Source organism: Oryzias latipes, chromosome 7 (assembly GCF_053564925.1).
Source record: "Oryzias latipes strain Hd-rR chromosome 7, Olatipes_Hd-rR_3.1".
In the NCBI taxonomy this organism is placed as follows: domain Eukaryota; kingdom Metazoa; phylum Chordata; class Actinopteri; order Beloniformes; family Adrianichthyidae; genus Oryzias; species Oryzias latipes.
Genome location: NC_136243.1, coordinates 22,434,561 through 22,446,960, shown reverse-complemented (window position 1 = coordinate 22,446,960; position 12,400 = coordinate 22,434,561). Strand labels below are relative to the sequence as shown.

The window sequence follows — 12,400 nt, the reverse complement described above, 5'->3', positions numbered from 1 at the left end:
GGAGCATCACATGCAGGAAATAAGCTTCACCAGCTAAAAGACTGGTTGACTATTTACTGTGGAAAAAATGTCTGTAGGTTATGTGATATTTAAGTTTTCTAAAACTAGATCAGTTGGTAACCACAGTCTAATATGACACTCTACGTCAAATATTATTTCACTTCAGCAATTTACAATTTTTCCACAACAAATTTTTGTGAACATTTGGAGGAGAAATGAGATTTCGGTGATGAGCTTAGCGTGAAGCTTGAGCACTCCTCCCTGAGAAGAGCGGATATGCGAGTTCTGTGCAACCCCTAAAGGATGTGGTAAGCTGTAAGATGAGGAAGAAAGTGAAGAGGAAGGAGTGTGTTGAGCTTTTAACACCCCGAATGCAAACAGGTTGCGTTCGGGCCTGCACAGAAACTACCTCAAATCTGGATTATTGCCACTCGTGTTCAAAATGTCCAGTGATATTGTGAAGATGCTTTGAAGAAACTAACATGGAAGTGGAGGCGACTGATGAATCGAGGACTTCCTGGTACGATCAACTTTTTTTCCTTCTGTGTTCCATCTGTTAATTGATAAAACAGGGTGACTTGAGTTTTTTGGGTAATTTTATTTATTTTTTTAGTCTATACTTGCTGCATCATCAGTGAACCAGTTTCTTGTTGTATAATCACAAACTAATTTAGGGTGAAATGAGATCTTTTAGATTATTTTAAATCTTTTTGATTGAATAATTTTATTTTTCTTTGGGAACCTTTTTTCCTTTTTAGGTCTGACATGTCAGGCGACAGTCACACATTTGTTTGTGATCATGCTGGGGTAAGAATCTGCCTTTATTCATTCATTTGAGTTATAAATTAAAAGGGGGGGAAAAAGCTGATCATATTTTTTTCTTTCAGAAAAAGAGAAAACAAGATCCCGAAGCTGTGATAAGAATCATTGAGGTGAGAAATAAGCCGAGCAGCTTCCTATCATAATCGTCTCTGTTTCTCAGTAAGAGGCGGAAGTTAGTCAACTTTACCTTTGTGACCACAATGCTGACTGCTGAACTGACAAAGAAATGCGCATTGTGTTCAGCAGAACTTTTTTTTTTTTTTTTAAATATAAAACCCACTTTGAGCTTTTGTGGTCTGTCCACTTTATTGTCTTGCGTCATATTTGCTTTCCTTAAAAATCCCTATTTGACCAACTGCATTTCACCACTGCTGCACTGCAAATGTGGAGGTTAAAAGGCAGTCATTTTTATTGTTTAACTACAGAGGCACGCTTTGAACCTTCTTCCTCTTCGAAAGACTCACACAGGAAATGAGAAGGCTGCACCATGCAACATTTTAACCCTCTCAACATTGCCTTCTCTCTGTTTTCCTCAACTTTTTCCACTCCATTTTTTTTCTAACTCAGTCCCAATTATGACTTCCAATAGGATGAAGAGGAAGAAGAGGAGGAGGAAATGTCACCTGACCACATGAAAGATTCAGAGGTCAGTTGCAGCTCTTGGAGATTTTATATTTATGTTGTTTATGTTTTTTTTGAGCTGCTTAAGCTCAGTTCATGTGGTTTTCAGGAGCCCAGTAATAAACGAGTCAAACCTGTGGGGAAATCAAACAGCCTCACGGGCGTCCTACCCCAAATGAAGACGCCGGCTCTGAAACGCTTAAGTCAGTCTATTTCAGTAAGGATGCTCAGATACACCCATGCTTTTACCACTTACATTTCCGTTCAGACAGTCAACACCATCTTTTCTTTTCACAGCGATCTATTAGCTTTCGTACAGATGCTCGACCTCTGCCCCCGGCTCTCCCCCGTTCTCGCCAGAAACCCTCTTCGTTTCCACGTCGGCGCAACAGCCAGTGCTGGAGCGACACAGTGGAGAGCCACGACCTCACAGCCAAGGAAATCAAACGCCAAGAGGTGTGAGGCACGGTCGTTTTCTAGTTCAGCTGCAGAAACCAGAAGAATTTCTGAAACCGCTGTGGAATATGTGCTTAAAAACAGAGTATGATGTGCCCTGCACCTTCTCTTCATTTCTCTGAAGCTGCTTCGCAGTGGGGTATTGTGAAAGAGGATGTGAGCTGGCACTAGAGGCTCTACTTCCTTTGCCAAACCATCAGCTGTGAAAAGCTGATGCTGGCTGTGTACACCATTAACCTCTTATGCAACTCCATACGTGTTTTGACTTGTCTGAGTGGCTGTTTGCAGTCATGGAACGGTTTACTTCTCTGCAGGTGATTTATGAGCTGACTCAGGGAGAAAGGCAGCTTATAGAGGACCTCAGTTTAGTGAAAAAGGTACTTGTACATCATATTGCTGCACCTGTGTTGCTAAACATGGAAACACTTGCACGTTGCAGTCTTTAAACTTTCCCTCACACATATTCATCTGTATATGACCTTGGTGTCAGGTGTACTATGATCCCATGCTGAAGTTGGACATCATGTCTGAGAGTGAGCTTGGACAGATCTTTGGGACTCTGGAATCCCTCATTCCCCTCCATACAGGTAAATTCTCTGTTAAATTCTCTCAATTGGTATCTTCCAAGTAACATTTCTCTCATTATTAGCATATTTGCACCCATCTCGATCCCATCTGAGGCAAATCCTCTTCTCCAATCTTTTAAAAATACTTGAGGGCTATTTATTTTAGGTTTTTGGGCCTTTTTGTCTCATGAAGTAGGTAAGTAGGTACAGGTCATTGAGGTTTGTGGGTATTCGTCTCTGCAAAGGCTTTAAATTGCTTCATTGGGGGTTATGGCTGGGACTTTGGGCACCAAAAACATCTTCATCTTAAGTCTTTTTTAAATTGTCTGTCGACTTTTCTGTTGGCTGGTTGTTGAGTTTTGTTTTTTCCCTGTTCCCAGTTTAGTTTAGATTAAGGCCCTAACATTTAACTTTCACCTTTAACTCAGATGGCTGCAAAGCAACCCTCATAGCCCTCCCCCACTTTGTCTTCCTTCTGGTATCAGATGTTGGAGTGTTATAACCAAACATGTCTGTGTGAAGGACATTGTTTCAAAGATCCTTTGATTTATTCAAAGGATGCTTTTCAAACCTGAGCTATGCTTCTATGCTCTTAAGGGCTTACATTTACCATTTATAAGGGCTAATTCAGACTGTTTTTGTCAGTTTCTCCGCAGATTACACAGATCTTTATGGATAGCATTGGTTACCTACTTCTGAAAAATATAATTTTAATTATTAACAATAATTAAAAATAATTATCTATAATAAATTGATCAAAATTGGCAGGCAGTGATATTTGCTTCTCTCACGTTATTTCTGGTTGTCCTCCTTAACGTTGTGTTAACACCCACCAGCCACTACCATAAATGAGTATTTATGGTAGTGGCTGGATGGCTCAGTTGGCTGTGTGTAGAACTGGTGCGTGGGAAACCAGGGTTCATTTCCCAGGGGCCACGATGAGCTTCATCCAGTGTTGACCCTTGGGCAAGACCCTTTGTGCTACTGCCTAACTATGTATTCACAAGGGAGCCCAGATCTAGTGCTGGTCCCTAGCCTGTAGAAAATACAGGGTTGTGTCAGGAAGGGCATCTGGCGTAAAAATGTCTTCCAATACACCTATACAAACCAGAAAAGCTGAAATTGCATTCTTGCTAAATTATCTTTCGGCATGAATTCTTGCCAAGACACAATAGAAGCTTTTTTCTTTTTCGGGGGGAAAATTGTCCTTATATAAACATTCATATTTTGTACAAGCTTTTCTGAGCCCCCTATTTTACCAGTATGATCCAAACGTTCCTTAAAAACCCTTTGTATTTTTAACTTGGTTCATGTTTTCTGGCCTGTAGTTCATCATCATTCCACTAGGGGCAGTAGAAAGGTTTTTTGTGATCATTTCAAGATTGCTGCTTTACATCTCTAAAACACTTTTGGTAGGAAAGGTTTTGCTAGTTTTCAAAACTTTATGGTGAGAACAAGTCCTCTAGTGTTATTTACTTTTTATATGATTTTTTATAAAATTTGTTGATAACTACTTTTTATAATACATTTACACCATGTTAGAAAATATTTGAGACAGTGGGTAAATAGGGTGCTTTTTATACACTAGTGTCAATATTATTTCATCTTAGACTAACATTGTTGTGGGCAAAAACTTACCAAATCACTCAATGTATCATAATTGATACGATCCATATCTAGCAGAAAAAATTATATTGCACATTTTTTAGAGGATATCATCAAAAACATCTGAATTAGAAAGGGGAAAAATTACTGAATTCTTAGATTCAGTGGTCTTCACAGGGTTATACATTTTAAAACAAGTTTGTGCTCATTTAATAAATAATAGAAAATAAACTTTTTTAGGAAGTTTGTTATTTATGTGTCTCTTTATGCTATCGGGTTGTAGCAACACTGATGATCAATTTGCCAAGATTTGTGTACCTTTTTTTCAAATATCCTACTAGATCTTCTAAGTCGCCTTGAACGCTTGAGGGGATCAGAAAAGACAGTTGGAGAAGTGGGTCCCACTCTGCTTAACTGGGTAAGTTTCTCCTTATTCTCTGGGTTCCCAGTATTTATTTATTTGATATTTTCCCTTATTAGTCCTTTTCTCCATAGTTTCCTTGCCTCGAGGCCTATGTTACGTACTGCTGTAACCAGGTGGGAGCCAAAGCTCTGCTGGATCAGAAGAAGAACGAGAAAAGAGTGGAACACTTTCTTCGGCTTTGTCAGGAATCTTCCTTCAGCAGGAAACTGGACTTATGGAACTTTCTGGATCTCCCTCGATCCCGTTTGGTCAAATACCCTCTATTACTGAAAGAAATACAGAAGTGCACTCCTCCGGAGCACCCCGATGAGGACTACTTACCAGACGCGGTGAGTGTATGTTCATCTGTTGTGTGTTTATGCACATTCACACTGACATTTTGTCCTCTGTTCACAAAATAGTGTGTGTTCAGCTATTTGCTTCAATTCATTACAATTACAACTGTCAGATCCAAATTTAAATACAAAATGGAATCTAAGTATGTGTCATATTTTCGGTTTTAATAAAATATGCACAACATGGTTGTTGTATTTTCAGTTGGAATTGATTCAGAACATTGTTGCTGAGGTAAACAAAAAGACCGGAGAGGCAGAGTGCCAGTTTTATCGGCGAGGTCTCCACTACCTTGAAGACAGCCAAAGGTTACCTGAGATTCAACAGTCCCGCTTCATCTACTGCCACGGAGAGCTCAAGAACAACAAAGGACAGGTGACTATCAAATAATTGTTTTTGCCACTATCTGACATTTATTGTGGCCTCATCTGCTACCAACTTAGTAACCAAGTGCCATCTCGCTGTTTGAACTTTTCCTGACAAACGTTTGTCCTGTGTTTTGTGTCTCTGTGTCAGCGGTTGCATGTATTCCTGTTTGAACTGGCTCTGGTGCTCACGAAACCAGGGGAGGAAAAAGACGGCGGACACGTCTTCAATGTGTACAGACAGCCGCTGCCCAACGCTTTGATAAATCTGGAGGAGATTCCAGATGGGGAAGCAGGTGGAGGAGGCACATTCAGAGGTGCATTCACTGGAGGAAATGATAAAGGTATCACACATGATGATTTCAGATTAACAGCTGTTTTATAGATTAAGTGAAATACATTTTTAAAAAAAAGCCTGTTTATCTGAAAAAAATGATTTTTTTGGATGATTTAGAAAAATTTAAAAAAATAAATTTGGATTTTAATTTAAAAGAGATGCCTGTAAATAGTCATAGAAAATTTCAATTTATTTTAAATTTTTGTTTTGGATTACTTTGAGATTCAATTACTTTATTTCTTAGCTGTTATTTTGCTGAGTGAATACTTTAATATTTATTTTGGCATTTATTTATGCCTGTAGCTTCAAACTTAGCATGCTGTTTAAAAAAAAAAAAAAAAAAGAATTCCGCAAACCATTCATACCACATTCACAGAAGTGAGTCCTACAACTTTCACTCAGTGTCCTTTCTTCCCCTTTCTCTTTTTCTCCCATAGTGAAGAACTGTTTCCGAGTCAGCAGCAGGGGGCGCTCCAAATTCAACCCTTACATCCTGCAGGCCAATGACTCCTTCTGCAAGCAGCAATGGATCACTTGCCTGCGCCAAGCCATTGTGCAGTCGCGAGATAGAACGGCTCAGACCAGCCAGTCGCAGCTCTCTCTTCACCCTGAATCTGGCCTGTGTCACATAGCTGAGCTCAGCCTTAGCTCAGACACAGACATGGCAGACCACACCAGTCGCTGACTTTTGGGTGGATTACCTGGACTTACCAAAGACATTTTGGGGTTGGCGGGAAAGGCAGCGGTCATATGGACTTTTTTTATAAAAGATATTTGATACGAACACACACTGTTGCTTCTTTTCTTGCTTTTTTTGGTCGCAACACACTTAATGTGAAATGTAAAAAAAGAAAAAATAGTCTTACTGATATTTTTCCAATTTCTAGTCAAATGCATGTTTACACTTGATGTAAACTGTAATAACTTTCCAAATAATATTTGACTAAGGAAGACAGTTGTTATTTTTGGACTGTACTATAGATATTGCTAGTTTTTTTTATTATAACAGAATATTAAAGGTTTTAAGACAAAAAAAGCCATTGTGTTATTGTGAAATGCTGCAATTGAAGTTACTGCATCTTACATTTGGTGAAAAGCCTATTTTGACTAGAAATTTGACTAATATACTTGTTAAGAATTAGAGTTTGTGGTGAATTCTTTGTGAAAAACTTTTTTTTTTTTTCAATAAACTGACACTCAAAAAAAGAGGCAAATTGCTTGTGGAGAAAGTGCATGAAAACCCCAGGCTATGTATAGACAATGAGATCTACAGTGCACAGAAAAGATTAGGGGTGATTATCCTCCCCTCTTTCTCTGGCTCCAGCTCTCTCTCTTTTGACACTGGTGGCAGGGCAACAGAGTGAGAGGTAGACTTTCAGTTCTAGCCCACGGACACTGTGAAACAGTAGACCTCTCCTTATGCATTTTTAACAGCTCAGCAAATGATGGGAACAGTTTGATAGGGACAGTTTGTCCACAGAGAGAGGAGGTGAGTTCAAAACTCTGCAAATTCCTTTATACTTCACATTCTTTTATGGTTTTTAAGAGCTTACCTTTAATAGCATTGAGTTGACTTTGGCAGCATGTCATTTGTAGTGGTTTACGTAACCGAGTTTGATGAGAAGATGCGTTCCTGAAGGTTAGCTGAGAAAACTTTGTTATTAGGGGTGTAATAATTATATTCCTATGATCTAACCAGATGAATCTGTCTGGGCAAAGTTCTTTATATATATAATTATAAAATTGTTTCATAATGAAGTAAATCGATAAGGATTGATGATGGAAAAATACCATTTGGATTGAGGAAGACTAGAACATAAAATGACCAAGTGCATCATAGTGGACAACACACACGTGATACCAGCAAAAAATGATCAAGTCATCATTCCAGTCGAATGTGTGGAAACGCTTTGAATTTAGCAAAGACGTGACCATACAGTGTGCTAGAATGTTCTAATAATGTCCTGTTTGTATTATTATGATGTGGAGAAACGACAGTGGGTGGAACTTTATGAGAAAAAAACGGATTTGGCAATAATTCTTGTATACTTGTTTGTTTGTACAAATATTTAATTTACACTTGATTATCTTGTAAGAAAATACAAGGAATCTGGAAAACTTCACCTGCACTGTTCAGTACTCTGGTATCTCTGAGTCACACTGGTTGAACTTTTGGCTAGAGATGTCCTGGATCGATTTTAGGTCAGTGAATCTGATCGTTCAAAATGAAACAATATCAACTATAAATCATATCCTCAACCACTAATTATGATATGAATTGAATAATTAAAATGAACTATATTTGTTATGTAACTGTAAAGAGCCTCCTGAAGCAAACGTTCCTCCACTAGGGCGTAATTTAGCGATTTCCTTCATGCAAAAATGTTTTCCCTGAGAAGTGTAAAGTGCAACGTCATCATTTAAAGTAAACAACCAGAATCTGCCCAAATAGAACCTCATCCAAAGATGCACTTGTTTTGTCTGCAGATGTGTCATTCCATGGTTCTCCTGCACCAGAAGAGAAGTACCTAAAAAGTTGGACTGATTCTTTTGCCGATAACTTCCACTTGTCAATTCGGCTAACCTTTTGGAGTATATGACAAGCAAAGTAGAAGATTTGCCCCATTTGGTCACAGGTGCAAACCTCAAGGGCTCCCATTTCCTCAGAAAGCCCTTCTGATCGCTCCTTCAGAGGTTTTTAGGTTCAATAGGATGCCAGGTTCCAGTGGTGTCAATGTGGAAGGCTCTTGCGAGGCTCTTTGTCGAACCCTCGTGTCTCAAAAAGGCCTTCAGAGAGAGACAGCCGACATCTCCCAGTCTGTTCTCTACACATCGCTGATGGGTCTGCTGCTGGTTACTGACAATGAGGTAACCATTAACATCTTAAACCAACCTTTAAGATGTTACTTGTTTTTTTCTTCATGTGACTTTAATTGGATTTTCAAGGCATAAATGTAAATGAAGGTAGTTCTAAAATGGTGCACATCAACTCAGGTGTTTACACACCTGTCAGCGCTCCCTGTGGCTCTCTAATAGGATGAATGCTTAGGACTGACCTAAATTTAGCTTCTCTTGTAATGCTAACAAGATAAGACGGCTAAATCTGTCCTGTCAAAGTTAGAGACACTGTAACAGGGCAAGGTTCAGACAGTCACATCCAGCATGACTACAGGAGAAAATACAAGGACCCATATAAAAAAAACTAAAAATGTAAATATTGAATTGGTGCTGATTTCCAATTGTGCTTTTCAATTTCCAGAAAGACCCACTCGCCTTAGGAAGTGGAAGGGTCGGTCTTAGGAACATAGGCAACACAGTGAGTGTCAAGAAATCTTTCGAATACTGATGTGTTGAGTTGCTTTAGCGTCGACAAACTCATCATTATCGTTCCTCAGTGTTTCCTGAATGCTGTGGTCCAGTGTCTGTCTCACACACGTGCTCTGAGGAACTACAGCCTCCTAAAGTCTTACAAGCATGAGAAGTTCTCCAAAGAGGATGCAAAGCTCATGGAAGGTATTATTTCTCTGCTACCCTCTTCTCCCATGTCCTGTTTTTTTCACTTTGTCTCATTACGGGTTGTTTTTTGCTTTTTATTTTGCATCAGCTTTCTCTAAGGTACTGTCAGGTCTGTGGGATGTAAATGATGGAGACACTGTTGTACATCCTCGCAAGTTCTACAGTATTTTCAAAGATGCAGTGCCTTACTTCAGTGGATACAGGTAAAACTTATAGTTTCTATTATGAAGACACACAAAAGCAGATAAAAAAACACAACTCTTTTATGTCTTCCAGTCAACAGGATGCTCAGGAGTTTCTCAGATTCCTACTAGACAAGCTGCACACTGAAATAAACCGCAGACCCAATGTAAGAAAAACAGGGAAGGAGCCTGAGCAGAAATATGCCAGATTCAGGTCGGCAAGCAGAAATCTAAAAAATGCATCCTTGAAACCTTTCCTTTCTAATTTGACCTCGATGTTTCTTCATTTTCTGACCACCAATAGGATTGCTGAGGAGGCAGCTGCCATGTGGAAAAAGCACTTGGAGAGAGATGACAGCATAATAGTAGGTGAGAAGAAGAACCAGCCACACTGCTTCATCGGTGACATCCTCACTGGATGACAGAGTGCCACCGACAATAACATGTGTCATCCTCCGAACAGAGCTTTTCTCGGGCCAGCTGCGGAGCTCGCTGCATTGCTCGGTCTGCTCTCACTACTCCAACACATTTGACGTGTTCTGTGATCTGTCATTGCCCATCCCAAAGAGGAGCTCTGGAAGGGAGGTCACACTGTGGGAGTGTTTGGATCTCTTCTCCCAGGAGGAGAAACTGGACAAGGAGAATTCCCCAGTGAGTTACCACGGAGCGCACATGCTTTGTGGCTCAAGAATACTGCTGGCAATGCTGCAAGTTTTTTTCTCCAACTATATTCAATGCACGTTGATGACTTTATCATTTTGCAACATAACAATTAATTAGTACTAGCCCATTGCAAAGCATGTGGCTGTATAAATCAAACGGAAATATATTTTTCTTCATAATTAGTTTAGTTTAAAGGTAAACTGCCATGCTCCACCAACACCTACGTCCTTGACAAAAATACTCAAGCCTACATTGTCCCTATTGGCTTTGGATTAAAGCACCTTCTAAATTCTTTTTAATCACTTTTCTTCATATCTGGAATCTATTAGATGTCATAAAGTCATTTTTTAACAAAGTTGAAATTTCCAGATAATATTTTACAGAATTTAGTCCATATCGGATCTGTTGAACAAATTCTGCTCTTTGTGTTTTCTCACGTCTTCCAGATGTGTGAGAGATGTAACCGGCATACGGAGTGCACCAAGCGGCTGAGCATCCAGAGGTTCCCTCAGGTTCTAGTGATTCGTATCCTTGGCAACGACTGAGCCTACATAGATGAACTAGAAAAAGAAACATAGTATTTATAGGATAAAAACTGCTGGATGATCACGCTTAACAATCTGAATCAGACCTGAATCGCTTCACAACATCCCGATGGTCCATCAGTAAGAGCACAGTGCATGTCTCTTTCCCAATCACTAACCTGGACCTTGGACCTTATGGACCAGCTGACTGTGGTAACACAAGCTTGATTTTATTTTCTGGTTATTCTGATTAATTATTATGGGTTAAAAATGGGTTATGGGTTCAAAAATGTGGTTACTGGAAGCCATTCAATGTTCATTAAATAACTGACTTTCAGTCCAAAAAATCCCTTCAGTTGTTCCTTTTGACTTAAGAATTTACATCTACATGAAACTTTTACCTTTGTTCAGTTTAAATCACCCGTTATGGTTAAATCTCTTTTTTATTTATTTAGACCAAATTGTTAGAACATAAATTTCAGTTCAAAGTGGAATTGTAGTAGTTTTTCAGATACTTAGGACTTTTTAAAATAAATGAAAACAAGAACGAGAATGAGACATTGTGGAAACAATATATCAAGTTAATGTTGCTCAAAGGCTTAAAGTTATTTATTGTTATGGAAGTAGATGTAAAATCTTGTAAGCTAGCAGCAGCAGGGTATTTTTTATGAAAGAATAGATAACAAGATTTACCATTTTCATATATATATATATTGCATAGCTGGAAATAATTACAGGGATCAAGGGGTTAAAAAAGACTATATATACCTGTGACATGATTTTTAGCAAAGATAAAATGGCATAATTGGTCGGCAAATATTTTTCTTTTGCTAGAATAAATCCCAAAAACTTTCTTTCATCTAAAAATCACAACCCCTACCTCGACCTTGTAGCATGTGCATTTGCCGATTGTGAAGCCCTAAAAGAGCTTGAGTCTTCGGTTAAGCTCTAAAAAAACAAATGTAAATAGTTCTATCTGGTGTTTTTTTTAATTGCATATCTATATTTGACTCTACAGGTCCGGTTCTGTATGATTTGTATGCTATATGTAATCATGCTGGGACGGTGAACATGGGCCATTACACCGCCTGCTGTTTAGATGAAAATGGCTGGTGTTTCTACAATGATTGCAGGTGAGTTTCTCAATTTATACCAATCAACAAATATTGCACTGCATGTCACAAAATGTATTGTTCATGCAGATACAGCTTTGTATACAGAGGCCAGTGACATCTTCTAATGAGTCTATACATTTACCCCTTCTTACAGTGTGACTGCACTTTCAGAGAACCAGCTTCAGACCAATCAAGCCTATGTACTGTTTTACCAGCGCAGCAAGAAAACCTCTACCACCACAAAATGAAACAAGACCTGCTGCTGGCTCAGGCAGGCAGCCAATCAGAGCAACCTTGGATTTAGTGTCCACAGAAACAAATTCGAAGCTGCAAAACAGAAAAAAAACAAGAAACTTCTTAATCTTAACGAAACACCATCTCACCACAGGGAACATTATATAAGAGAAGCTATGCTCGCTTAAAGTGGGACTGAATTTTGACAATGCTTTTGAACCCGCTCAGTGAGACGGTTAAAACTGTAGCCAAAGGAGTTACCCTATAGATCTCAGGCTGGAGAGAGTAATGTTATGCTCAGGCAATAGAGCCTGTGTTTTACTTTCTAATTCATGTTAAAAAAAAAAGGGGCTGGAAAAAAAAAGTTTTGACTGGATGCATTTGATGGATGACTGGATGCAAAGGATTCAAATGAAACTTCTTTGTGATGTTTTTTTTAATGTATGACAATCTTTCAGCAGTCAAATAATAAAATGCTATTTTCTTTTTTATGTACTTTTTATTGTTTATGTTTTGTGTTTGATAAGTCCCACAATCAGAGTTGTGATATTCCAACTTCTCCACTAAATCTGGTAGATTGGATCAAATTAAAATAATCTAAATGCACTTCCAGAAGTGTCATATGTTTACTTCTATT

The 12,400-nt window shown here is 38.8% G+C and overlaps 2 protein-coding genes across 3 annotated transcripts; both read left to right on the top strand.

Annotated features, from left to right (window-relative positions):
• The first annotated feature begins 276 nt into the window (after window positions 1–276).
• arhgef3l (Rho guanine nucleotide exchange factor (GEF) 3, like) lies at window positions 277–6,743 on the top strand. The gene is made up of 13 exons (XM_004070733.5): window positions 277–520; window positions 759–807; window positions 888–932; window positions 1,412–1,468; window positions 1,553–1,660; window positions 1,741–1,899; window positions 2,214–2,276; window positions 2,390–2,486; window positions 4,412–4,488; window positions 4,566–4,823; window positions 5,032–5,202; window positions 5,344–5,536; window positions 5,967–6,743. Exons 1-13 carry the CDS (start codon window positions 483–485, stop codon window positions 6,212–6,214), a joined length of 1,563 nt encoding a protein of 520 aa, XP_004070781.2. The 5' UTR covers window positions 277–482; the 3' UTR covers window positions 6,215–6,743.
• A 122-nt stretch (window positions 6,744–6,865) lies between these two features.
• On the top strand, window positions 6,866–12,258 carry usp21 (ubiquitin specific peptidase 21). 2 transcript variants are annotated; one of them, XM_004070734.5, is made up of 12 exons: window positions 6,866–7,018; window positions 8,017–8,397; window positions 8,789–8,845; window positions 8,925–9,042; window positions 9,134–9,248; window positions 9,322–9,441; window positions 9,532–9,596; window positions 9,691–9,878; window positions 10,337–10,415; window positions 10,520–10,627; window positions 11,433–11,547; window positions 11,684–12,258. In XM_004070734.5, exons 2-12 carry the CDS (start codon window positions 8,242–8,244, stop codon window positions 11,775–11,777), a joined length of 1,215 nt encoding a protein of 404 aa, XP_004070782.1. In that variant the 5' UTR covers window positions 6,866–7,018; window positions 8,017–8,241; the 3' UTR covers window positions 11,778–12,258. The 2 variants fall into 2 exon arrangements, with proteins under 2 accessions (XP_004070782.1, XP_020560359.1); XM_020704700.3 differs by having other exon boundaries at window positions 9,322–9,596.
• Window positions 12,259–12,400: the final 142 nt, after the last annotated feature.